At 45.3% G+C, this 27,101-nt stretch overlaps 2 protein-coding genes across 7 annotated transcripts in view; one reads left to right on the top strand and one right to left on the bottom strand.

Annotated features, from left to right (window-relative positions):
- The window catches only part of Rfc1 (replication factor C subunit 1), a 65,021-nt gene extending 48,628 nt beyond the window's left edge, over window positions 1-16,393 (top strand). For all 3 annotated transcript variants that reach the window (XM_050149957.1, XM_050149954.1, XM_050149955.1), the window contains exons 15-25: window positions 51-165; window positions 1,848-1,939; window positions 2,083-2,220; window positions 4,058-4,153; window positions 4,466-4,564; window positions 5,648-5,802; window positions 5,918-6,035; window positions 9,528-9,673; window positions 11,986-12,199; window positions 13,373-13,564; window positions 14,997-16,393. In XM_050149957.1, coding sequence (XP_050005914.1) covers window positions 51-165; window positions 1,848-1,939; window positions 2,083-2,220; window positions 4,058-4,153; window positions 4,466-4,564; window positions 5,648-5,802; window positions 5,918-6,035; window positions 9,528-9,673; window positions 11,986-12,199; window positions 13,373-13,564; window positions 14,997-15,080 — 1,449 coding nt within the window. In that variant the 3' untranslated portion in view covers window positions 15,081-16,393. The remainder of the gene's footprint in view (window positions 1-50; window positions 166-1,847; window positions 1,940-2,082; window positions 2,221-4,057; window positions 4,154-4,465; window positions 4,565-5,647; window positions 5,803-5,917; window positions 6,036-9,527; window positions 9,674-11,985; window positions 12,200-13,372; window positions 13,565-14,996) is intronic.
- Window positions 16,394-17,325: 932 nt separating this feature from the next.
- Wdr19 (WD repeat domain 19) overlaps window positions 17,326-27,101 on the bottom strand; it is a 60,381-nt gene continuing 50,605 nt past the window's right edge. For all 4 annotated transcript variants that reach the window (XM_050149951.1, XM_050149950.1, XM_050149952.1 and 1 more), the window contains 9 exons: window positions 26,926-27,003; window positions 25,769-25,865; window positions 24,502-24,626; window positions 23,027-23,108; window positions 22,024-22,174; window positions 19,753-19,876; window positions 19,167-19,243; window positions 18,816-18,940; window positions 17,326-17,575 (listed from right to left, as the gene is read on the bottom strand). In XM_050149951.1, coding sequence (XP_050005908.1) covers window positions 18,829-18,940; window positions 19,167-19,243; window positions 19,753-19,876; window positions 22,024-22,174; window positions 23,027-23,108; window positions 24,502-24,626; window positions 25,769-25,865; window positions 26,926-27,003 — 846 coding nt within the window. In that variant the 3' untranslated portion in view covers window positions 17,326-17,575; window positions 18,816-18,828. The remainder of the gene's footprint in view (window positions 17,576-18,815; window positions 18,941-19,166; window positions 19,244-19,752; window positions 19,877-22,023; window positions 22,175-23,026; window positions 23,109-24,501; window positions 24,627-25,768; window positions 25,866-26,925; window positions 27,004-27,101) is intronic.

Here is a 27,101-nt window from a genome sequence, read left to right as displayed (position 1 = left end):
CCGAGGGTCATTTGCACTGTGATAGTAACAATTTCCAATATTTTTACTAGGAATTGGGCTACAGTTACGTGGAATTAAATGCAAGTGATACTCGGAGTAAAAACAGTTTGAAAGCAGTTGTTGCTGAGTCATTGAACAACACCAGCATCAAAGGCTTTTATACAAGTATGTGTCCTTTTGAACTGCAGCTGTGGATGTGTTTCAGTGTGTGTAGGCATCCTGGGCTGTCCTGAGCGGTGGTTACTACCCTCCTAAGTCTTAGGGGGCTCTGAGAATGTGAGAAAATTGTGTGCATAGTAACACAGTTTGCATTTTGTATGTGATTTTACACAATTGGCAGGTGAATCCCATAAAGGGGTATGGAAAATAAATGTGATATATGAGGTCAAAAGGCCTTTGTAAGGCCTGTGGTTGATTGGGGCATTCTGTAATCTACCAGTAAAAGGATGTATTTGTTCAAAAAGCCTTGAAGGATGAGGGGCCCATTCGAGCTAGATGATATCACATCTGTGGAAGGGCTGATGGTATTCAGGTTGTGACTAGTGAAGATGTATTAGTTAAGGATCCACATGCCTGTGGAGAATTACTCAGAACTTTGTTTTTTTTTTTTTTTTTTTTTTTGTTGGTATTTTATTTGGAACCTTGGTATTTTTAATGCTGGAAATTACTTGTTGAAAGTTGCTCAGAAAAAGTCCTTTCTCTCACAGTCTTTTTCTGTTTGTGTGTGTGTGTGACGTGTGCATCACCATACCCAAGAGTTTTTATGTATTATAGGGTTTGAACTCAGGTTCTTCTGTTTGCAGTGCAAACGCTGTACTGACAGCTATCTCTCCATGTTACTTTTTGTATATGACTAGTGGAAGTATTAATACAACTCATAAGCAATCTGGCATTTTCTTTTTTTGTTTTTTTTGTTTGTTTGTTTGTTTTTTTTCGAGACAGGGTTTCTCTGTGGCTTTGGAGCCTGTCCTGGAACTAGCTCTTGTAGACCAGGCTGGTCTCGAACTCACAAGAGACCCGCCTGCCTCTGCCTCCCGAGTGCTGGGATTTTGGCATTTTCTTTAAGTTTAAATCATACATAATTTCTGAATTCCAGTTTCTGGAATTTAGCTGTTGTTATACTTTAATATGTGCACAATGGTATAAACACACACACTATAGACACAGACACACATAGACACATACATACATATGGGGATATTTAAATATAAGTATGACATAGCAAAAGCTTGGAAGTATTTAGATTTCATTAATAAACTAAATTATACATTTATAAAGTAGAATATCAAATTACATTAAAAAGGAAATGTTCTTGAGGTTGAACATTCCCTCTTCTGGTATGCAGACATGTATGCATACAAAATACCCATATACATAAAATAAATCTTTTTATTATTAGATTTTTGTTTTTGAGACAGGGTTTCTTTGTGTAGCCTTGGCTGTCCTGGAACTCACTCTGTAGATGAGATTGGCCTACTCACAGAGATCCACCTGCCTCTGCCTCCCAAATGCTGGGATCAAAGGTGTGTGCCACAACTGCCTGGAAATAAGTAAATTTTAAGAAAAAGGAAGTGGGATGGATGGATGGATGGATGGATGGATGGATGGATGGATGGATGGGAGGGGGAATGGATCAATGACCACAAATTATTAAGTGAAGAACCACAAGGTACACATTGTAAGGGCGCTGCTGGGAAGAGAAACTGGGACTGTGGAAGGGTTGGGAGAATTTCTTCTCATGGTTTAACACTTGCAGCTTTTGAAACGTAAAATATGTTTAGAACTTTCTGCAGAATAGCAGTTTGAACATTGTTCCTGTGTCTTTGTCCTGTCTCACCCTTGGCCAGGCGGAGCAGCCCCTTCGGTAAGCTCGAAGCATGCTCTCATCATGGATGAGGTTGATGGCATGGCAGGCACTGAGGACAGGGGCGGCATTCAGGTGACAGCATTATATCTTTCTTTACTGTTGGTTTTTAGATTAAGAACTATGGGTTATAGCATTTGAGGGCTTTTTAAAAAAATACTAAAATATATTAAATAGTATTAAAGTAATGATTTTTATGTTCCCAATTTGCCTTTTAGGAACTCATAGGCCTGATAAAGCATACTAAAATTCCTATCATTTGTATGTGCAATGATAGAAATCATCCCAAAATTCGCTCTTTGGTTCATTATTGTTTTGATCTTCGTTTCCAAAGACCTCGGGTTGAACAGATTAAGGTATGATGATTATAATTAAAAAAAAAATGAAAAAAAAAAAAACCATTTATTTGGTGTGTGTCTCTGTGTGTCCATGTGCACACATATGTGAGCTCATGCATGTACAATAGGGTATACATGTGGAGGTCAGAGGGCATCCTTTGGGTGGCCGTTCTCTCCTTTTACCATGTAGGGTCTAGGGATCAGTCTCAGGCTTCAGGTGTGATGGGAAGTGCCTTTACCCACCGAGTGATCTTGCTAACTGCCTTAGGGTTCCTATTGCTGTGATGAACAAGGTGACCAAAAACAACCTGGGGAGGAAAGGAATATATATATATTTTTTTTTTACAAAATTATTACCTTTATTCATTTGTGCTGGGAGAAGCTTAGAGCAGAAATTCAGATATGCAGATTTTAACAGGGATGTTTTCTATGCCCCCCTCCTGGTTCCTTTTTTTTTTTTTTTCAGTTTTTTCTATCTTTCTTTCTTTCTATCTATCTATCTATCTATCTATCTTTCTTTCTTTCTATCTAAGATTTCTGCCTCCTCCCCTCCACCGCTTCCCATTTCCCTCTCCCTCCCCCCATCAATCCCCCCCCCCCCCATCAGCCCTAGGAGCAATCAGGGTTCCCTGACCTGTGGGAAGTCCAAGGACCACCCACCTTCATCCAGGTCTAGTAAGGTGAGCATCCAAACTGCCTAGGCTCCCACAAAGCCAGTACGTGCAGTAGGATCAAAAACCCATTGCCATTGTTCTTGAGTTCTCAGTAGACCTCATTGTCCACTATGTTCAGCAAGTCTGGTTTTATCCCATGCTTTTTCAGATCCAGGCCAGCTGGCCTTGGTGAGTTCCTGATAGAACATCCCCATTGTCTCAGTGTGTGGGTGCACCCCTCGCGGTCCTGAGTTCCTTGCTCGTGCTCTCTCTCCTTCTGCTCCTGATTTGGACCTTGAGATTTCAGTCCGGTGCTCCAATGTGGGTCTCTGTCTCTGTCTCCTTTCATCGCCTGTTGAAGGTTAATATTCAGGAGGATGCCTATATGTTTTTCTTTGGGTTCACCTTCTTATTTAGCTTCTCTAGGATCACAAATTATAGACTCAATGTCCTTTATTTATGGCTAGAAACTAAATATGAGTGAGTACGTCCCATGTTCCTCTTTTTGGGTCTGGCTTACCTCACTCAGGATAGCGTTTTCTATTTCCATCCATTTGTATGCAAAATTCAAGAAGTCCTTGTTTTTTACTGCTGAATAGTACTCTAATATATATATATTCCATACTTTCTTCATCCATTCTTCCATTGAAGAGGATTTTTTTTTTTTTGCTTACATTTTCACATCACTGTACCATAGAAGGAAGTCAAGACAGGAACTCACACAAAGCAGGAACCTTCCTCGATGCAGGAGCTGGTGTAGAGACCATGGAGGAGTGATGCTCCTCATGACTTGCTCAACCTTCTTTTTTACAGAACCCAGGGATGGCACCACCCACAGTGGACTGGGCCCTCCCCCATCGATCACTAATTAAGAAAATGCCTTACAGCTGGATCTTATGGAGGTGTTTTCTCAATCCCCTTTGCTTGTCTCAGATGATTATAGCTTGTGTTGGGTTTACATAACACTAGCCAGCGCACTGGTTCAGAGTTTCTTTTTAAATGTCATTATCATCTTTACATAAAGGTTGATTTCAACTTTAGGCAGCATCAATATTGTAGCCAGTGAAGTTTATCCAAGATGCAATGATTGCTAAGTGAAAACTTGGGTCAGTTTTCAAAGGTATCTCACAAGTATTTTAATAGAATCTTAGATGCTATGAGTTAAAAAGGCCAGTGACAACGTCCTTCCTTGTCAATTTCAGAGTGCGATGCTGTCTATTGCATTTAAAGAGGGTTTTAAGATCCCCCCTCCAGCCATGAATGAAATAATTTTGGGAGCGAATCAAGATGTCAGACAGGTGAGTTAGGTATATATTATGTGTCAGTTGTTACTCTTGTAATTTTATTCTTTTGTGTGTATGGGCGTTTTGTCTGCATGTAAGTGTGCACTACTTGTGTGCCTAGTATTGGCAGAGGCCAGAAGCGGGCATTAGAATGCTTGGCCCTGAAATTACAGATGGCTGTGAGCTACCATATGCTCTTAACTGCTGAGCTATCTCCCCAGCTCTTGATTGTTAATTCCTTTGCCCCCTCATTCTTCAAACTTGTACAGGGTAGGAGAATAGTAGCCCTTTCTCATTCTGACATTGTCTTATTTATGTTTCTTGTAGGTTTTACATAATATGAGTATGTGGTGTGCACAAAGTAAGGCACTAACGTATGACCAAGCCAAGACTGATTCTCAGAGGGCCAAGAAGGACATCAAACTGGTAAAATGTGTTCCCATTTCTTAGTTATGAAATTGAATGTTTCTTGTTCTGCTTGTACTAGCTTTGTAGACATAATGCACTCCTGTGTTGGACCTGTGGAGCCCAAGGACTTGTCAGACCTGTAGACAGTGGGACAGTGAGCTTTCCCGCAGGCATAGTCCTTGTCTGTTGCAGATTCTGAGAAAGGAATGTTTTAAGTGAGACCCATGCTTCATCAGCATACCTTCTGCATGCATTCATGGCCTGTAAGGTTTTTACTGCTGGGAATTGTGTATTTCAGACAGTTTAGTTTAACTCCACAGCTAGGGGTCTCTATCGGTTGCCTCTGTGCTCTGTTTTACTAGTCAGAAATTATAATTAGAGCCATAAGTGTTTTTTCCCTCCTCCCTTTCAGGACAGGTTTTCTCTATGTAGCCTTGGCTGTCCTGGAATTTAACTTTGTAGACCAGGCTGGCATCAAAATCACAGGGATCTGCCTTCCTCTGCCTCTTGAGTGCTGGGATTAAAGGTGTGCACCTCCACCGCCTGGCTCTTCCATCTCCATAGTTTTGCCTTTCCCAGAGTATTATATAGTGAGAATCATATAGCATGTAGCCTTTGGAGATTGACTCCTTTCACACATAGAGTACATTTGTGTACATTGTAGGCTCTGTCCTGTCTTCTGATGGACTGACCAACTGTTCTTTCCTTTCCCTGTCCTTTTAGTGTATTTGGTTTTTTGAGATTGTGTGGCCTGTGCTCAGTGGGGCTGGCTTCTAGACAGTGTGCAGCTGAGGCTGACCTTGAACTCCATCTCTCAATTGCTGGGATGACAGATCCCAACATTCCTAGCTGGTATTTTTTTATTAAAATCATTGAGTAGTAATAGTCCAAGGCCTAGACGTGTATTAGTTTATTTACACGTTTGGTTACTGAAGGACATCTTAGTACTTCCAGATATTGATAAAGGTGCCTTAAGCTGTTCATTTGGGACCCCCAAAGTGCTGTGCTATCTCCTCAGCAGGCAGTGAAGGTTCCTGTTGCTCATCTCTTTACCAGTATTAGGTTTTGGTCATTCAGTCATTTTGTGCCCCTTCTTGGCAGGGCCCCTTTGATGTTGCCCGGAAGGTGTTTGCAGCTGGAGAGGAGACTGCTCACATGTCACTGATGGACAAATCGGATCTCTTTTTCCATGACTATTCCATAGCCCCCCTCTTTGTTCAGGAGAACTATGTCCATGTAAAGCCTGTGGCTGCAGGGTAAGCACTGAGGACACTGGGGTAGATCAGGATCTTCCAGCACTACAGAGGCAAGTGCTTGTGCAGAACGGCTGGGGTGGAGGGTGCTGTAACCCAGACTGGCTCTTCTCTGCAGGGGTGACATGAAAAAGCACTTGATGCTTTTAAGCCGGGCGGCAGACAGCATATGTGACGGTGACTTAGTGGACAGCCAGATCCGGAGTAAGCAGAACTGGAGTCTTCTGCCCACACAGGTAAGCGTGGGGCCTACTGCAGCTGAAGATTCTTGTGGTTCTTGTAATTCGTTTTTTTTTTTTAAATAATTTTATTTTATGTTTATCAGTGTTTTACCTGTATGTATGCATGTGCCTGTGGAGGTCAGAAGAGAGCATCAAATACTCTTGAAATGGAGTTACTGATGGTTGTGAGCTACCATGTGGGCGGTGGGAACTGAACCCAGGTTGTCTGGAAGGAGCAGCAAGTGCTTGTAACTGCTGAGCTATCTCTAGTCTTTTGTGGCAAAATTATAGTCTGTTTAGAGAAAATACTCTGGTCACTATTGTCTCTATTTGCTAAAAAGTGTTTTCATGTAAACGGAGGAATGGGAGTAAGTGTTCTAGGTGTCAATTCTAGCCACAGGTGTGCATCAGAAGTCTTACTTACTGTTTTTCTTTAAGAATCTTTGTGCATTTGTGGCTCTCTGAGAGGGTCACTGCTCAGAGCCCTGCTAGAAAAGTGCACCCAGGGCAGAAATGGCAAGGTTCTTCATTGCTGCAGAAGTCCATTTTATTAGGTACTATGAAAACAGATTTAATATACACTTAATCTTTAAAAGTATTCTTACATGTGAGAATACATACTAGACATGGAATCCAGAGCCCTTGTACATGCAAGATAGCACTCTACCGTGGATCTGTACCCAGAGCTCTACATTTTGTGTCCATTCATTACTGGTCTGAGTAACAACGCTTTCCAGAAAGAAAGTCTGCCCTCTTCTGTTTGTTTTGTTTTGTTTTGTTTGAGTCTTGTTGTGGAGCCCTAGTTAGTCTGGTATTCATTCTGTAATGCAGGTTGGTCTCAGACTTGAGGCAGTCCTGTGTCAGTCTCTTCCAGGTGCATATCCGCACACCCAGCCCTCCCTGTCCTCTTTTAATTCAACCCATACATTTGCTTGAAAAGAAAAAAACAGTGCCTCATTCTTGAAGTATAGATCGTGTATACAGTGTTCGGTCTGCATGTACACCTGAACACCAGAAGAGGGCACCAGATCTCATTACAGATGGTTGTGAGCCACCATGCAGTTGCTGGGAATCGAACTCAGGACCTTTGGAAGAGCAGCCAGTGCTCTCAGCTACTAAACCATCTTTTCCCCCACTAGATCTTTTTTAAAAATCTTATTTTCACAAAATTTGTACAAAAATGTTTTCTTTCCTTAGTAGTTGTACATTTGAGATTTTATCTTAAATAATTTTAAGCACAGAAAAACACTTTATAAAAATATTCCCCAAAGCATTAGTTTTAATAGGAAACACTGCAGAAAACTCTCATGTCCAGCTACAGGAGGATGGTGAATGACGGTAAGTCGTCCTGGTGAAGCTCTTCTACCTTTAAACCAGTTTGTAGAGATTATCTAATGAGAACTTGGGAGAAAATATTAGTAGAATAAGGCAGGATGTAACATTTGTGGAAAGTTTAATTAAAGTCTTCAACAGACTGAAAATGCTGCTCAGAGAAGATGTCTGAAGTCACACCTCCCCCCTTTGCATCTCCCTCGGGTGGCAGCTCAGTCTGTTCTCACCTGGTCTCCCTGCCATCAGCTGCCACAGTCCTCTGTGTGTGATTCCTTCTGGGCTGTGATACTGAGGCTGGTTGGTCAAGGCTGCAAGGATGACTTCTGAGACAGTTTTAGGCCAGGGTTGCTTGTGGCTCTCTCCCTCTTCTCCACCCCTGTATGTGTGTGCACTCCCATGTATGTGGAGACCAGAGCTCAGCCTTGGGGATTATCCATCAGGTGCCATCTGCCTTGCTTCTTGTTTTTTGTTTTGTTTGGTTGGTTTTTTGAGCAGGGTCTTACTATGTAGCCTTGGTTGGCCTGGCCTGGACCTCTCTTTATATATAAGGCTGTCCCTGAACTGAGAGAGATCGCCTGCCTCTGCCTTCTAAGTGCTGAAATTAAAGGTGTGTACCTCTGTGCCTAGTTTTCTGTGTGTGTGTGTGTGTGTGTGTACATGCTTGTGGCTGTCTGTCTGTGTAAATGTATGTCGTGTGTGGGTGAGTGCATGTGGAAGCCAGAAGAGGGCACTGAATCCCCTGGAGCTGGATGAGCCACACAACCAACCAGTTGTGCTGGGAACTGAACTTATGTTCTTCAGAAGAAAAATAGCACTTTTTTTCTTTGTGTTGCCATGGCTGTCTTGGAACTCACTCTGTACACCAGGATGGCTTTGAACTTGCAGAGATCCACCTACTTCTGCCTCCTTAGTACTGGGATTAAAAGTGTGCACCACCATGTCCTCTTAACTGTTGAGTCATCTTTCCAGCCCTCACCTATTTATTTAAGGTATACGAGTGTGTGTGTGTGTGTGTGTGTGTGTGTGTGTGTGTGTGTAGGAATGTGCACACTAGTGTAGGTACCTGTGGAGGCAGGTGCATTGGATCTTTTTGGAACTGGTATTGGAGACAGCCTTGTGAGGATGCTAAGACCTCAACTAGGGTCCTCTGGATGCGCAGTACATTCTTTTTTTTTTTTGTTTGTTTTTTTTTGTTTTTTTTCGAGACAGGGTTTCTCTGTGGTTTTGGAGCCTGTCCTGGAACAAGCTCTTGTAGACCAGGCTGGTCTCGAACTCGCGCAGTACATTCTTAATGGCTCCAAGATAATAGATGATGGCCTGGAACTTGATTAGTTTACGGTAACTGGCCATTGAGTCCCAAGGATCTTCTTGTCTCTTACAGTGTTGGGATTACCATTTTCTCATGACTGCTGGGGCTCTAACTCAGGTCCTCTTGTGCAGGTGGCAAGCACTTTACCTAAACTGTCTTCCCCAGTTTCTACTCTGTTTTCTATGGGAGAAACTTCCCATACCTGTAATTAGGACAGGGAGAGGGCGCTGTAATTAGGCATCGGGCCATTACTTCTTCCATGGACTGCTAGTCTGCTTTTGGTTGCTATAATGTCCTGCCCACAAACTAGGTAAGACTTAGAGAACAGTTTATTGCACTCACAGTTGTGGGAGATGAGGAGCCTGTGTCTGGTGCTGAGTGGTACAAGGTCTGACCTGGCAGGAGACGGATGTGTGCATGTATGTATGTTTAGGTATGCTTGGTCTCTTTCTCTTACGGAGTGTCTAGCATTCACTTAAGATTCTCTGCTCTAAGTCACTATGCAGTGACCCCCATCTTCAAATGCTGCATTTGGGTTAAGTTTCCACCCTCTTTATACCTCACAATGGGATGAGAGCTGCTAAAGAATACCCCAAAAACAAAATGTTAATAAACTTCCACCTTAGTTTACCTTGGGGGATAAAAGATGTTTAAAAAATAAACGCTGGTGATCTTCAAAAATAAATAAAGCCTAAGACTCCCTTCCAGTATTGCTGTGTGAACTGTCTCAATTATTCCCTCGCCTCCACGCCAGTCCAGAGAGGAGAAAATGGTTTATGTTGGGGCATTGGACCCCGACACTAAAGAAATAACTTTATACCAATTTAAATTCTGGACTGTATGTTTGATCTCCCCCCTCCCCCCAGGCCATTTATGCCAGTGTTCTTCCTGGAGAGTTGATGAGGGGCTACATGACTCAGTTTCCCAGCTTCCCAAGCTGGCTGGGGAAGCATTCATCTACGGGCAAACATGACCGGATTGTTCAGGACCTGGCCTTGCACATGAGTCTTAGGTAAGCGGGATTAGCGCCATCCCTGTCGCTCTGCTACCCTGTAGGGATGGTATGCACTTGAATGTGGCTGGATTTCATTGCTCATCAGCTAAATGATCTGGGTAAGTTCCTGCCGTCTGGCCTGAGTTCTGTTGCTTTTAAAAAACCAGCCAGATGGCAGATGTGTCATGATTTGAGAGCATTCTTAAAGTGTGTACATCTTTTAAAAGTCTGCTGTTTGTTGGTGCTGGAAGTGTGTTTGTATTAGTGGAATAACTTTGCTCTTCAGAATAGGTAATATGGAACCAGAAGGATTCATAAAGAAATGATAGTTTTAACTTGTTTTACTAGAAAGCTGGCCTAGTCATCTGGGATAGGGAACACAGATTGGCACATGACAGGAGCTGCCACTCGGGTAATGAAAGTGAACATACTTGGAAAAGTTTAAAGAAGTTCAACAGTGCTTGAGTTTGTCACAGTTTGTTACAGTTGATAAGTTTTTACCATGGGAAGGATCTGCTGATAACCATGAAGCCTGCTGAAGAGTCCTATTTCCATTTCTGGGCCTGCCCTGGTCACTGGGAAAGCTGGGGCAGTTCCTGTCCTGTATGTCCCAGTTCTCACTAAATTCTCTCTTCCTAGCTCATGGCAGGAGTCTCTTATTCCACCTTAGTTTCCTTTGCTGCTCTAACACAGAGACTAAAACACTGACTTACTGGGTTCTCAGGGCGGGCACAGTGCCATCCCCAGGTCCTTACAAAATGGAGGCTGCTGTGTCAGAGTCAGGGAGATTTGAAAGTGCTGTTGTTCTGTGGCACGGGGCATGGAGGAGCCACAGACTCTTTTGGGTTTGCTAGGATCACCAATGTCACTTCCACACCCAGCCGAGGTCCCCCAGCTTAAAGCACCTGGATACAGTACTGCCAGGTTGGAAGCAGTTGTAAAAATGAGGAATGGAGGCATTTGCTCAGTGTTTTACTTTTAATAAGGGAATACCAGTATTTGGGAAAGAAAAGGTCGGTTTTTTATTTTTTTTATTTTTTATTTTGGTTTTTCTGAGAGAAGGTCTCTGTATAGCCCTGGCTGGGTTGGAACTCACTCTGTAGGCCAGGGTGGCTTTGAACTCACAGAGATTTGCCTGCGTCTGCCTCTGGAGTACTTGTGTCACCACGCCAGCCCAGGAAGTTAATTCTTGATAACACTCTAGTTCTCAGCAGCCCAAAGCCGGTTTCCTTGCTTGCCCTGGATCATAGACCACTTAGCAGCTTTGCAGGCAGTCTCTGCAAAACCCTGCCCTCGATGGGAAAGTTCCAAGTATAGACATGAGGAAGTACAAAGGAGGCCTTCATGTACAATCTCTATTACAGTCAGACCAAAAAGTGTTGTCCCCTCACTCCTACAGGAGTGGCTCTAAGTGTAGACACTCTCACTGCTGTTTCCTGTTGCCTTTGGTATTTTGGGGCTGGGAATGATGCATCGATATGGCTATGGTAAGGCTAAGCACAATTGTTGGGGTGTTGAGTAATATGGAAGTAGAACCCGTATTTTATTTGCTTTCCAGTCAGAGCAAAGGAGAAAACTGCCTTTGAGTACAGTGGGGGAGTGCCAGATGTCCCAACACCCCCTGTTCAAACGGCGGGAGTTCTGCTGAACTTTATTATTATTAGACGTGGATCAGCAGTTTAGAGTGGATGCATAGAAATACATAACCAATTATAAATTCTGGTTTATTGGTTAAGTTACAGTGCTTATTGAAATTAAAAATTGTGTGTGTGTAGAGAGAGAGAGAGAAAGAGAGAGAGAGAGGGAGGGAGGGAGGGATATTTTCACTATGTAACCTTGTCTGGTCTGGAGCTTTCTATGTAGACCAGCATAGCCTTGAACTACCAGAGAGATCTCCCTGCCTCTTCTTCCAGAGCACTGGGATCAAAGGCATGCACCACCATATTTGGCTAAAACCTTTTTGTATTTCAGCCCATTGACTCATATTAATGTCTTATTTTATTGACTCATTTTGAACGCAGTATTCTATAGTGGTTAAAGAGTGGTTACTGGTTGGTTGGTTGTGTGTGTACATCTGTATGCGAGAGTGCCTGTGGCGATCAAAGGATAGAGTTGGTTTTCTCTCCACTTGTATGGCATCTGACCGCCCTAAGAGCTGTTTTCCTAAGGACAAAATACTGTTCATTAAAAGGACCTATGAAATTTACATGCTGTAAAATAATTACTCTGGTTGACTGGTAGTGATGATCTAATGTGGGGGGTTGGTAATGGGGTGTCATTGACATGATTTAAAAAATAAAGACGTGTGTCTTCTGTTCTGTGTGTTTCAGAACTTACTCCAGCAAAAGGACGGTGAACATGGATTACCTGTCCCACATCAGAGATGCACTTGTGCGACCCTTGACCTCACAAGGGGTAGAAGGAGTTCAGCATGTTGTCACACTTATGGACACATATTATTTAATGAGAGAAGACTTCGAGAATATCATGGAAGTTAGCAGCTGGGGTGGCAAGCCCAGTCCCTTTTCCAAGCTGGATCCTAAGGTAAGATGTACCATCCACTGTCCATGGTTTAATGACCTTGCTGTCCTAGCAGTGCTTGAGGGGATTATAGTTGCTTTAGACAATTGTTCCTCTCTGAACGCTTGCTGCCTTTCTGGCCTGTGCTTTCCAGAGACAGTGTTTTAGGATAGTGGTCAGAGGATTTGATAAATTACAGGATTCGATGCTACAGTTTGTGTTTTTATCTTGACCTCAAGGGGAATAATAAGAGAACAGGGGTAAGGTGCAAAAACAATATGTTCTTGACGATGGGCGGGGGTGAGCTTGGGGGCAAACTTGAGGTGGTGATGTAGTGTTTTACAGCCTGAGGATTTTTTATCAAGTTTTTCTCTTAACTTTTCTCTTCCCTTCTCTTTCTTTTGTTTCTTCTTTTCCCTCCCCTCCTTCCCTTCTCTTCCCTTCCCCAGACTGATTTTCTTTTCCCAGAACTAGAGATTGAACCTAGAATGTTCTGTGTACCACACATGTACTCTTACTGCTGAGGTCTCTCCAGCTCCTTTTGAACTTTTTGAGACGTGGTCTCATTAATTTGCCCAGACTGACTTCACTAGTCTAGGCAGCCCTTTCCTTTGTCTCCTCACAAGCATGTGCTACTGCCATGTGTGCCGGTTTCCATGGTTTTAGTCAAGACCAACTTGAATCTTATAGTGAGCTCTTTTTGACTTAGGTATCGATCACAGATTAACCACTGATTCTTTTTTTTTTTTTTTTTTTTTTTTGAGGCATGGTTTCTCTGTATAGCCCTTGTCTAGGAACTTGCTCTGAAGACCAGGCTGACTTCAAACTCAGAGATCTTCCTGACTCTGTCTCCAGAGTGCTGGAATTAAAGATGTGTGCTACTATACCCGTCTTAACTACTTATTCTTATTTTTTTGAGCTGTGGGTTCAAAATTCTCAGATAAATAAATAATATAAAAAATGCTATGCGCTGGGGACATAGCTGAGTGATGGTGGTCGCCGAGTGTGCACAAGGCTTACCCAGATCTCTAGTAGCACACAGCTCTAGAGGAGAATGAATGCACTTCCGGTTCTATTATGTATGTAACTATTTTGCAAATAGTTTAAAGGGATTTCCTGGGCTTCTCAAAGCTTCAGCCTAACTGATGTTAACGCATTGTCCAGCACTCACGGTAACCGCTTTCCTCTGTTCTTTAGGTGAAAGCAGCCTTCACAAGAGCTTATAATAAGGAGGTCCACCTGACCCCGTACTCGCTTCAGGCAGTAAAGACATCGAGACTCAGCACAGGCCCGGCACTGGATTCTGAGTACCATGAAGAGTCACAGGAAGATGACAGTCAGTCTGATGAGAAGGAGCAGGATGCCATAGAGACTGATGCCATGATCAAGGTAGTGTGTTCAGCTATGGCAGGAGCACCTCAAAGATGACCTTTGCTCCTGTGTGATATGGGGATAATAAGGCCGGTTCCGCATGTAGCAGGGTAAGCTGAAAGTGCAAGTATGTCTTGCTCATTGTAACTGAAGATGATGGGATAGGTTTCATTTACACACATACACACAAATACATACACACACACACTTATCATTTTCTAAATCTCTCTCTCTCCCTCTCTCTCCCTCTCCCTCTCTCTCCCTCTCTCTCCCTCTCCCTCCCTCTCCCTCTCCCCGAGACAGGGTTTCTCTGTGTAGCCCTGACTCTCCTAGAACTCGCTCTGTAGACCAGGCTGGCCCTGAATTCAGATCCACCTGCCTTGCTTCTGCCACCCACAGCTTCCCAAGTGTGTGTGCTACCATGCCTGGCAGTTTCATTTATAACGTGAACTTCTTATAGTAGTGTAGGAGCCAAATAGCAAGAAAGTAGGCAATCGTAGTGATGGTCATGTATGTGTACTGCAAAATACATGTATGCATGTGTATGGTTTTCCAAGTGTCTTCTTCTGTCTTCCTTCGTTTTTGAGACAGGGTCTTTCACTGAACCTGGAGCTTGCTGCTCTGGCTAGATGCTTAGCCAGTGAGTCCTAGGATCTACGTGTGTGTGTTTCCCCTCTCCCTAGCACTGAGCTTAGAGAAGTGTGTTACCTGCTATACCTTGCTTTTATGTGTGTGTTGATCTGAGCTTAGGTCTTCAAGCTTGTGCAGCAAGTATCTCCCACCGAGTAGTCATCTCACCTGCCCCAGAAGGGTGCTGTTAATACTTACTTGGATTTTGGTATGTGCTTTCATACCACAGTGCATTTTTATAGCACGAACAGAAAAATGTTTTAAACTATTGTTCACTTTGGTTATTCGTGTTGCCTACAGCCATTGAATTGCTTGTATGGTCTCTCAGAGCAGAAGTTGACACTTTGTCTTTTGCTAGTAAAGATCTGAATGAGGCATGGAGTCAGCCTACTGTTCTCAGCTGCCAAGCCTCCGGGCTGCAGCCTTCTCTCCTTTCACCTGTGCGCGGCTCGCTCTTCTCCCGCGTCACACGTCTAGGAATAGAGGTCCTTTGTTTGGATTGGTTCCCCGCTTCACAAAAATGAGTGTGCTTAGATCTTCTGTGAGATTAAAAGGGAAGCTTGTCATGTAGACATTGCCATATCTGTAAGCCACCTCTTGAGTATTCTGGCTTCCTAAAACTGCCTTACACGGGGCACACCTTATTTCTAGATCTGAGTAGGTCTAGATGTTTTCTCTGTAAGGAGCTGGCTTGTTGCTTCTCGGACAGCAGTAGATATCTGTGACCTTGCTTTTCTAATTAAGTTGTAGATAAAGACTTTGCTGTCATTTTATATACTCATCAACATATTAACTGTTTTGTGTGTCTCTCCTCCAACAGAAAAAGACAGGATCTTCAAAGTCTTCAAAACCAGACAAAGATAAGGAGTCCAAAAAAGGAAAAGGAAGAAGTTGGAAGAAATGAAACCATTGTTCAGTACCAATAGCTGTGTTTCACTTACCCTCAACTCCCGCTGGAAAGCTGTGCCCTTTACCAGAGTAGCACAGTGGGGTGGCCTGGTGGTCCCATCATAGAGGATGGTACAGCTAGCTAGCCAGCTCTCATGCTCCTCTTATAGAGGGGGACAGGACGCTTCGGCCTGCACCATCCCTGGCAACCCAGGTAGAGTGCTGGGATTCAGAGTGACTGTGTGGAACCAAAACTAGGAGCACACAGGCTTTGGAGTCAGATTTTAGTTAAGTCTGGGCGCAGAGGAACTGAGGCATCTTTTGTAGCCTAACAGTTTGTCCTCATGGCTGTTAAAGGACCAGGGCTGATTTCTTTAAAAACTCGATAGTTCTTATTTTATGGTGAAATTGTGTAAATAAACCTTAATACAAATCAGCCACCACCTGGAGCTGAGTATTCTTGGTTTATTGTCAAGCTGGCAAAGTAGGCGTCAGGAATCGATTGTCCATGGACTGCATGGATATTCTTAAGATTGTCATCTTGTACAGAAAAATATTACGGTAGTATATTACTTCCGTATTAATTTGATTAGATTAAAATATTTGGCATAACCCTGTGAATCAAATCACAGCATCCCTCTGCACTAACCGTGTTGCTGCTGTAGGTAGTTGCTGAGAGGCCTCTCGGGTATGCAGACACTGGACTGCCACACATTCCTGTCCTCCTGCAGTCAACCTTCAGGGTGAGACCAGTAGTTGAGGATGGGTCAGCTTCACAGGTTCATTCTGACTGGGAGATGCTGTCCTGTGAGGAGCTCGTATCCCTACTGGAATTTCAGGCTAGATCTAGAACTGTGCTTGTTGAAGGACCCTAGGGCCATGGACGTAACCTGGCCTTTGGGTGTTTAGCTTTTTAAATCAGTAAGTGTTCAGAGGTCTGTGCTGCCTCTGTGAGGTGTATGCCAGAAAATATGAGGACCATGCTCTGCCTTTGAGGACTCATGGCCTTGTTGGGAGAGGAGACAAGTCCTGGAGACATTGCAGGTATATTAACCAGGGTGAAAGGTATGCTTCCCGGAGATCGGTTCAGTATGGAAATAAACACTGCGCTTAAGCCTGAGTCTCTGCGTCCTGCCCTCTCTTCTCTGTTGAAACTTGGCTGCTATGGTAGGGGATGGATGCCTCCCTCAGTTGAATATACATTCCAGGAAAGGCCCAGCATTCTGCTTGCTTTCAGAACAAAAATGGTCTTTGCTTATTTAATATAGTTATAATTTAAATTATGAATGTTGTGAACAAGCTATAAAAATAAATTTTTTTAGAGTTAGAGACTATATGATGTTTAATACAGGACGATAGCAACAGGATAAGCAATGGTGGTCTATTGGATTCCTCTTTGAAGCCCTCCTAAGCATGCCGTAAAGGATGCAGATTAAAGAAGGTAGGTGTTAATGCCTTGGCATTTGTGCGGACCTAAATGTCTGTGTTGGGATCGAATCTCCTTGCAGCTCCTGAAGTGGCCTGTGGTGCCCCACGCTGCCTAGGTTCTCTGCACATTCTGTGTAGAGTACCAAGTCATAGCCATTGATGCTGTGTCTCAGACAAGTCCCCCTAGTTCCTTTGAGAGATTTCGGCAGAACTGCAATAGCATTATCTGTTGACTTCTTAGAGTTAGAATGACTTGTCCACACTAGGATGGGTATCTCCCTGAAGTTCTAGGATGAGTGTTCTCACAAGGGAAAGCTGAGGCCTGTAAATCCCAGAATACACAGATGCCAGGTGACCTCAGTGGTATGGGAAGTAGCAAGAAGCTTGGTACTGGTGACTGTCTCATTATGTTGTGCTGCTTAATGAGGTCACAGCCTCTGGTGAGCCCCAAGAAGACAGATAAAGCTGGAGGTGTGAAGGTGGGATGCTCTGATGCCAGAGAAGCTATTGATGATGCTCAGTTGCTGGCTGTTGAGACTGGTGACACTGGCTCCGCACAGGTCATGCTGAAGGTGTGGGTAAGCACAGACTTCCTACAAGTGAGTATGCCGTGTGCTCTGGGAACAAAATGTTTCCAGGGGAAACCAGATGATTTAATTTTGCAGTAGGAATCCATAGCGTGCACCGGAATGGACAGACAGATACTAGTTCATGCATTTTGTACAGATGAATTGTCTTTGGTGTTTTGGTTTAAGGGACAGACTTTATAAGGGCTCCAAGCCACCTCCTCCATCACTTTCTCTATATCCAAATCCAGAAAAATATTACAAATATCTAGTCAACAGTTTAATTTTAAAGAAGATACTTAAATAAAAAAGTCATTAGAAAACTGGATATTTACAATATACTACTAACGGTACAGAGCACACACCATGTGGGACTTTGAAGAGGACACACACAGAGTTCAGCAAGCAGCAGGTCGTGTCACTGTATGTCACTGTATCCAGGAAGGACCACTCTTCAAGTCTGCCGGGGTGGACACTGCCTCCTGAGGGAGCTGCCGTCTGTCTACTCAGGAGCTGTCTAAGAAAGGGACAAATAGATGCCTTAGGGAGGTCTCAGTGCTGTCCTGCTCATTTCTGGAGCATGAGTCCTGCAGACGTCCAGTTCTATGGACCTACAGTACTGAGCTGCACGGCACACTGTGGAGACACTGCTGTTAAGCAGGAGGAACAGTAATAAAGCTGCCTTACTGCCAGGGATGTGAACATGGCAGGCTGTAGAGCGCATGTTTTCTTCTGAAATTGGACAAAGGTTCCTTTTCTGAAGGAAGCCGGGGAGCAATAGCTGCAGTTCTTACTGTATGAGGAGACGCCACAGCAGTGCGTCATCCTACTCACTGAAGACATAGCTTCAAGTAGCTCTGACAGCACAGTTCAGGCTTCTGTAATCTACCAAATACCTTGATGCAATGACAGTATCGGGAGAGAGCCTGGAGCTTTATTAACAAGGCTTCACTTTTACAAGTGGTAGAGCATACAGATGCAGGTGTAGATTTGAGACAAAATGTAGTAACTGCCCAAAGGTATAAGCAACCAGCAGCAGCACAGCTGGAGGATGTCATCTTTTCAAAGATTCTGCTGGGTTAGATTCAGGGCCCTGTATCTGCACTTGAGGGTAAAGTCCTTGTGCCAAGGGATGGCTAGAAACCATGTTGTGATATGAGTTTATCCCCTGAATAAAAGTTGATTTTATCAATATAACCCACTAAATGGAATAAAGGGAGAAACCTTTGTCATCACATGATTCATTGACAAAATTTAACATTCAGAAAACTAAGAAACTAATTAGAGATATTTCTTAAAAGAAATCATAATAAAGTGAGGGATGGTGTTGCAAGCCTTTAATCCCATGTGAACAAAAACCCTGTCACCAGAATGAGGTAGAAGGACTATCTGCAAGTTTGTGTGGCCAAAGCGAGACTTAGGAAAAAAAAAAAACCCTGGGATTTCAACATCTCTGGAAGTCAAACTTTGTACTGCAAATAGTTGACTGAAAAGCTCCCATTTAAAGAAAGCTGGCTCTAGCTTTAAGGGGCTATTAAAAAGAAGCTCAGTTTGGTAAATCAGTCTAGTTAGAATTCATGATACTTGGCTAAATAACTTTAGCCACTTGAGAAGCCATATTACTATCACTTTAACATTTAAATAAATAAGTCTGTTAAGACAGTTGAGAATTACACATTGCACAGAAGGAGTCATTGCCAGCACGAAGGATTAAGCTGCGGACCCTGGGCTTTGCGGCCCAGGAGGAGAGGCCTTACCTGGGCCTGTGGCTCACTGTTCCGTCTCTGTCCGTAGGTACTGCGTGCAGTCTGAAATCTTTTTCAGTTGACTAGAGTTTAATCTTTCTGAACACATGGGACATGTGCTTTCACTGTTTAGTAAGCTGTTTGGGGAGATAATGCAGAGTTATTTGTCTATCTTCGGGTTAATGCCTCCGCCCACTGAGGCAGGAGAAGGACTTGTGTCAGGGAAGATCCCCTGGGGAAGAATGCTCTCAGAGGTCACAAGGTTCTTCCAAGAAAACAGGAGCCCTCAAAGGGAAGGAGTGGACGAATCCAGAAAAGGCCTGTTTCTACTCATTTATGTGACGGGAAAGGATGCACACTTACATCTTGAATTCAGAGTACAGCGCAGGGAAGCCGCAGTGTGGGCACATCGTCCAGTCGTCTTTCAGCATGTGCCGGCCCTGGAAACGGTAAGAGTTTCTCTGACTTGGGACACTATTGCTACTTCATCTGTCTAGAAGGATGCAGCCAGGCTCCACTTTTAGACTCGTTCTTACAGAGGGACTAGACCGCCTTTTATTCCAGTATGTGAATGTATCTTTCATATTATAGCTTATGGTAGTCATAGGATGAACAAATTTGACATTTTAGTTTTCTGATGAGTAGGTCTTTGGGGGGGGGGGGTGCTCGCACCAATGCAGCTGACCTGAGGACAAAGCACAGGCAAGCCTACAAGGAGCAGACTGCACTGTGTCGCGAAGCCACTAGGTGGCAGAAAAAGCATGTGAGCACACCTCAGCCTGCTGAGTGTGCGGCTGCCTAACTCCTGGATTCCTGTGCGCTCCAAACCTCACCTCGGCTGCCTGGAATTTCATGCTAAACGTTTTCTGGAAGATGAGTCAAAGGTGAAGAAACACTGGCATATCAAATATTCAACTGGAAGGGGCATTATGATTACAAAGACACTCACTGTTGCAATGCAGTACGGGATGTTGTTTTTGCAGCCGGGACAAAGCAGCTCACATTCTGGGAGAAGAAACTGACAGAAGGGACATGGGGTGGTGACCTCTTCTGTCTCGGATGTGTCCGGTCTCCTGGAGAAAGCATCACGTGTCATTTACAAACACCACTTGATTCCCTGCATCGCGGTGAGCAGAGAAAGGCATTATCTGGAAAGAACTTATTTGCGGGCTCAGACTTCCCAGCTCCTGGGAGGATGGAGCACACTTGGACTGGCCAGGTCCAGCTGGCATTCATGAGCACTGCACTGGTGGCACTGTCTCCTCACTGTGGTACAGCAGTGGCCACTGTGGGATTTCCCCTGTGTCTCCCTTCTGTGTAACTCAAGAAAAGACCACCCAGCTGTTTTAACAGACATTTCCAGGCCGGTGGGCTGTCCTAACTTTGTAGTTCAAAGGACTAGGTCTTAAAGCTTATTCTGCTTTAAAAGTTACGCCACTGGTGACTAGCAGCTGCCGTTTTGGAGCACATAGCTACAGGCCGCTCCTGTTGTGTGGGGAAGAGAACAAGTCTCTCCAGGGTTGGCACTGAGCCATCCGTCCATCTTGCGGTCATGTTACCCTATACACTGTAAGGTTCCCTAGGTTGACCAGCCTCAAAGCTCTGCCAGGGGGCATTTCCAGCATTTGTGCTGGCAGGTTTATGTCAGTCAACTTGACACAATCTAGAGTCACTGGAGAGGAGCGAGCCCCAATTGAGAAAATGCTTTCGTAAGATCGGGCTGTAGACAAACATGTACGGTATTTTCTTAATTAGTGACTGATGGGTGGGGCCACCTCTGGGCTGGTGGTCCTGAGTCCTGTAAGGAAGCAGGCGGAGCAAGCCAGTAAGCAGTGTGCCTCTAGGTTCCTGCCCTGTTTCAGTTCCTGACTATATTGATCATTTACGGAAGTATAAGCCCAACAAGCCCTCTCTCCCTTGCTTTTTGGTCACGGTGTTTGATCATAGCAATAGTAACCCTCACTAGGACAGCACTCAAGCCTGCTTGCCATTACTTGCCTGGCTGCGTCAAGGGGCCCAGTTATATTCTCACTACTCTGATTAAGTAGTACAGAGATACAACTGATTTCTCCTTTTGTAGATTCCCAGTGTTCTACTTCTGTCTAGGAGACAATGTCCCTACACTGGGCTGTGTACTGAAGGTGTGCCCTCTGCCAGCCGTGTTCAGAGAGGCCCTTTGGGAAGTGTTGATCATGTAGGCTCTGAATGACTGGGGATTTGGAACTGCGGAAAGAGGAAGTCAGTTGTGGGGCAAGGGTAGGGAGCATTTCTTTGTAGAATGTCATGGCCTGGCCTCTCGTCTGTCTCTCTCTCTGCTTACTGACTGCCACGAGGAGAGACCTTCTGCCATGTGTTCCACACAGCCGTGCAGGGTCTGTGGAACAGGCACAGGAGAGTCTTCTAGGAAGCCAGGCCTGCCTTCATCACAGTGCTTCCATCTGGAGGCTCTGCTGGCAGTGCTCTGTGCCAATGTGGAGTTTCCATGCTGAGAACATCTATGCTTTTGTTCATCTCTCTACGGCAGACAGTGCTGTCTAAGAGCCATTTTCCTCTTGCCAAACCAGCACTGCTCACACTTGACAGAATGCTTCATAGGGCGGCTTTCTGTGGCTAAAGACCCATGTGCTCCTTAATTCTCTCTTCTTCCTGCCTTGAATGGAGATGTGGCAGCTGTCTCACAGCTTTGAGGGAAGAGGTGCCCCGTATGCTCTGGACGGCCCTGGGAAAATGGCATCAGTACACAGGGGCACCATCCCTGGTCGACGATGCCTTGTGTATGGTTCCCATAAGTTCTGGCTTCAGACATCAGTGGGGTTCCTGTTGCTTCTATCCCCTATTATTAGTTACCCCTCTACTGACAGAAATGCCTAGCAGGAGTCACCTGAGGGGAGGCAGCAGTTACTTGGGCTCCTAGTTCACAGGGCCTGTCATGTAGGAGTGGGCGGCGGCTGGAGCGCAGAGAGGGAGATGCTCAGCTCACCCACTCTTCCTTTTATCCGGCTTGGGTTCCAGCCTGCATTAGGGGCGGGTAATGCACCCTGTACACATACCCAAAGGTGTGTCTCTTAGGTGACGCTAAATTCAGTCAGGTTGACAGTAAATGTCAGCTATGACCTCTGCCCCTACCCACTTTATCTACGGAGCCTATGTATATTAGAAGTTCCATCTGAAAAGTACCCTAAAGATGTGTTTGGAAAGTAGAAATGGGTGCTCTGCCCACCTGACCATCGCTTCAATTTTCTTTTTGTACTTGGCATCAATTTTGTTGCGGTATTCGGGCCTCATCAGCATAGCCGCAAAGCTAAAAGCAGAGTTCTTCAGGCCCGCCCTGTGACACTCAATCACAGTCGATGTCAGGATAGGCACGATATCTGCAGGACACGCAGGGAGCAGAAAGGAGACAGCTGAGTGCACTCTTTGTCTGGGCCACACGAGCCACAGCTCAAAAATAAACCCAGAGAGGCCAGGGTGGCGAGTCTGGCCTCTGACTTTTGTACGGCCCAGGAACTAGTTGAAAGAAATAACAGTAATATTTTGTGTGACGTGTTAAAGCCACATGAGCGTCAGATTTCTGTGTCCAGGAGTTAAAGCTCCATCAGAGCTCAGCCCCAGTCACACCATGGGGTGACTGACGAGTGACAGACCAAGTGGCTTAAGATGTGTAACATCTGGCTCTCTACAAGTTTGCTGACAGCTGTCACACTGTGAAGAAGGCTGTTCATTTAAGAATGTTCTAAAAACAGGTCTGGGAGAAAAAGGGACCTTTCCCGGAAGCCAGGCTTGAAAGTAGCAGAGACAGTGTTAGACACTGTGATCTTGGGCACATGTTACTTCCCTTTGACCTGCCAGGCAGGACGGTCCTGTGCGACAAACTGCTAGTGAAAACCCTGGGTGGAATCTGATGTGCTCCTGGCACACACGCTGCAGACCTCGCAATGCTATGACTTGGGTTCCGTGTCATGCACAGAGGACTTTCAAAAGCGTCTGTCCGCACTTGGTTTCCATTGGGCTTCCCCCCCCCCCCCCCCCCCCGTCATCTTGCTCTCCGCCGCCCTTTTCCCTTTGGTATAATAGACCTTAGTGTCTGCACTACTGTGGGCTGAGCCTTGCAGAGTTTCTGGGACCCCAGCCTGCCACTTTCTGGGTTGCTGTGGAGGTAAATGACAGCACCGGTTGTGGGGAGTGCACGCCTCAGCGCTGAGCGCCCTTAAGACAGGACTTACGGGACGGGAACTTGCTGATGTTGTTGGCCACTCGAATGAGCATGCGTGCCCCCTTCATATGATCTCCGCTCCTAACATGAATCTGAAATAAATGATGTCATTCATTCTTGCAGCCTTATATTAGCTCCAATCCGCGCTTTCTTTCCCCAAACAATTCATTGCCTGTGGCCCAGACAACTGAGCTGAGATTCCCAAGCCTTTGGTCCCCTGGATGCCCTGAAGGGAGGTACACTCCCAGGGCTGAATGTTGGGGTCTAAATGCCTACTCTTTATAATAAGTGTTTCAGGCCTGTGAGTCTACCGTGGTTACTCAAGTCTAACTATGTAAAGTTAAAAGTTCACTCTGCCTGCTGTGCCTGCTCCCTGCCAAGTGCTCCGCAGCCAGACGAGGCCACCATACCGGTCAGCACAAACACTAACAGTCCCGCCACTAGAAAGTTCTGTGGAGCTGCGTTTAACTAGCTGGTAGTTAGGATTCAAATCCTTTTAACTTTGTGAGGGTCCATCAAGGTTGAATGAGCTCGCTGTACTGGACAGACAACTGACTTAGAGACTCGGGTAGCACTGACATTTTGGGAAAATTTGTTAATTGAAGCCTGTTTGCATCTTTACAAAGACCTAAGTGTATAATATACATATGGAGGGCGTGGAGTGAGGGCTCAGTGACTTGACTTAGTTCCCAGTACCAGTGGGGTGGATCATGACTCCTGCTCCAGTGGGATCCGATGCTGGTGGTTTCTGTGGGCACTACACTGTGCATATACACACATATTAAAAATAATAAAAATAAATCTTAGAAAGAAGCCAGGCATGGTGGTGCATGCTATATTCCTGGCACTGGTGACAGGAGGCAGAGGCAGGAAGATTGCCACAATTCAGAACCAGTCTGTTTTACATGGTAAGTTCCAGCCAGCCGGGAATAACATCATGACTCTTTTAAAACAACAACAGAACAAGCAAACAAACCCCAGTATACTGGGATGGGATACAACTCAGAGGTACAGTGTTTGTCTGTTATGTGTGAGGCCCTGGGCTCAATCCCAATCTATACATACATAAAAAATAGAAAAACAAAGGCTCCACATCACAACTAGAAATAAATAGGCCAGCCTATGTAGGGAGATCCTGTGTTGAAAACAATAAAAACCAAACCTGGAGAAACACACACGGCAAAGTCTGCACCCATCTTTCCTCCCCTGAATGGGCTTTAGTGTTCTCAACCCTGCCTCACGTGATTCCCCAGGAGGAAGCCACCGCTGTCTCCAGGCTTCTCCTTTTATGATCTATTGTACCTGCTTTCTTCTTGCTCTTTGGTATAAAATGGCACCACACTGGAGCTGGCCTGTGCTGCTTTGCTACTTGAGAATATAGAGATGCAGGGAATGGTTCTAAAGCTTGGAGGACCGGAAGGAAGCCCCACTAGGTGAGCAGGCCTCCTGCCCGTTTAGATCCCACACCACTCGGCCCAGCCTCACCTTCACGAGTATGTAACTGTGCAGGATCATGAGGTTGGTGGCCATCTCTGAGGGGATTTTGATCTTCTGTGACTTCAGTTCTGCGTACATACTGAAGAGAACATCATGTGCATTCCGGTAGTTCCCTTGGAAAAGGAGAAGGTGTTACTGCAGAAGACCTGAGACCCTCACCTCACAAGCTGGGCCGTTAGTCATGCTCCTAACAGCCTTCAACCATATGGCAATGCGACAGCCTTTTCTGCTTTTGTTGATGAGTCATTCTAGGGAAAACGGTGGTGCCTTAGAGGTCACCCCCACAGTGCACCGAGTTCAAATCCTTCTAGTTCAGCCTCCTCCTCAGGCCCATGGTTAGAGTCCCCACAGTATTCTGCGGCCCTGAACCAATCAGTCTTCCTTTCAGGGATTCTAAAACCTCAAGTTTCACCCCCAAGCCCAACACCCTGAGGTTGCAAAACCCACAGCTCACTGGCATGATATCTAGTATGTGTGAGGTGCTATCCCCAGTACCACCGAACAAGACCCCCAAATGCAGTGAGATCAAATGAAAATTCCTTAGCAGCGGCTCAAAGCCCTGTTGGATCTAGCCTGCCACTTTCCCAGCCCTTCTTGGTCTTGCCCAGAGCACTGGTCTCCTCATCTCTTTCTCTCTGCTCCTTCACCCCAATCTCCTTCCATCACCCTCACCCCATCCTCCACCTCCCCAGTGCAGACCCTTCCTGTATCCTTAGGGGTCCTGGTCCTTCCATCATCCTCATCCCCACCCTCCATCTCCCCAGTGCAGAACCTTCCTGTATCCTTAGGGACCTGGGTCCTTTCTGATCATATTTCTCTTTCTAGTCTAGCACTTGTCATCTTGAATAGCAATTCTGAATTCAATTTCTTTCTCTTCCTTCTGATCTAATGCCTGATCCTCAAGGGCAAAACTGTGGCCTAGTTCTCAGTAGCCCCTGAGCTCCCGGGATGTGGTTACAAAGAGAAGAAACTTCCCAGCAAGAGAAGGCCTCAGCACAGCTACCTACATCCCTTCAGACAGGAAATGATTTTTCCTTTTCTGAATCCAAGAGAAAAATCTATTTGGTCCTTTGGGGGTCAGAGCAAGCCTAGGCTAGAAGTTAGCTACTCTTTCCTGGGCTTTATCCCATTACCTGTTTGGGTAGAAAAAAAAAAGGACCTGGTACAGGAGAAGCAGCTTGGCAGTAAAGCACTGTCCCTGCACGGGCAAGGCCCTGGCTTGGTCCCAGAACCACAGAAGCCATTCGGTACGCACCTGCAGACTGCTCTTCTCGGGCGATGATGATGGCCGTCCGGGCGGCTTCACGGTATTGCTTCAGCGCCATGTACAAGCGGAATAGGTACTTAGCATCCTGGAGGAGAAAGATTTATAACTGCCTTTCAGTCCACATTCTGCTCCCAGTAACAGGAGCCATGTTTTTCAAAGCCAGTTTGCTCAGCTTAGTGTGCTGAACTAAGTGGTTAGGAAACAGCTAAACCTTCAGTGTCCTCATGTTGTGGACAGTAAGGTGAAAGGAGAGGGACAGGGTGAGGCCTGGGACAGTGTCACCAGATGCAGTCTACCCTGCTCCACACAGCCTCTTCTGGGCTTGGGGAGGGGCATGGAGCAGCGGCACCTGATACATTCTATCCTGCCCAACACAGCCTCTCCTGGGTGGGAAGGGCATCTTAACACTGATGCAAGTCTTCTCTGTAATTCCCAGACTTAGTCATTCCCACCCAAGTCCAAACGGGGGCTGGTTTCCAGGTTATTAAAATTAGCAGACATAATGGGAGGGGTGTGAGACAGCAAACAAGGGACTGTGTCTTTTGGCAAGTCACCAGAGTCCCCCTGGGTCTCAGTGGCTTTATCTATATGATAAGGGTGATAGCCTACTGGGAGGGGGCTAATGTCTCCCCACATTAGTGGCCAGAGTGCCACAGCAGATGGCTCTGAACACAGAGGCAAAGGGACACAAAGGGCTCCGGGCACTTCCTAAGGCATCACATCTGTCCTCACCAGGACAGCGCAGACAGATGTCTATAGCCATGGATTCTGACATATGCTCTTAGCTGCTGACCTAGTGATTTATACTTATGTTTAGATTATTTCTAAAATTAAAATATGAGTAAAACACTCTAATTTTTAGGGCCCATTGTTAAGTCAACAGTTTCAATGATTGCTTTCTCAGTGCCTAGAATAAACGAAACTGTGATGGTTTAGAAAAAACTGTGGGCGGGGTGATGGCTACATCAGGGGGTGTGGCTATTGCACAGGTTCCTGGTCAGTTCTAAAGGGCACATTCATGGCATCCTCTAGAGTGTGGGGATGGCTGCTTCCAGGGTGACACGGTGACACTCCTGCAGGTCTGCAAAGTCATGACAGGGGCCAGGCCTGGGCGTGAACACCCGGCAGTGAAGAGCCTCCTGTACCTTCGGCATGCCGTCGCTCTCCCCCATCAGATGGTCTATCAGTTGATTGGTCAGCAGTTCGTCTTTGGCCTGGCCCACCTGGTTCACAAGAGAGAAACCTCATAAATTCTGCATCTTAAACCTAGCAGAGATAGAATATGAGGGCTGGGTAGAAGAGGTAACCACTTTCTGCTAAG

Source organism: Alexandromys fortis, unplaced genomic scaffold, assembly GCF_014885135.2.
Source record: "Alexandromys fortis isolate MF-2015 unplaced genomic scaffold, M_Fortis_MF-2015_v1.1 scaffold_0, whole genome shotgun sequence".
Lineage (NCBI taxonomy): Eukaryota > Metazoa > Chordata > Mammalia > Rodentia > Cricetidae > Alexandromys > Alexandromys fortis.
Note: the sequence above shows the minus strand (reverse complement) of the source record. Positions and strands in the feature narration are given on the sequence as shown.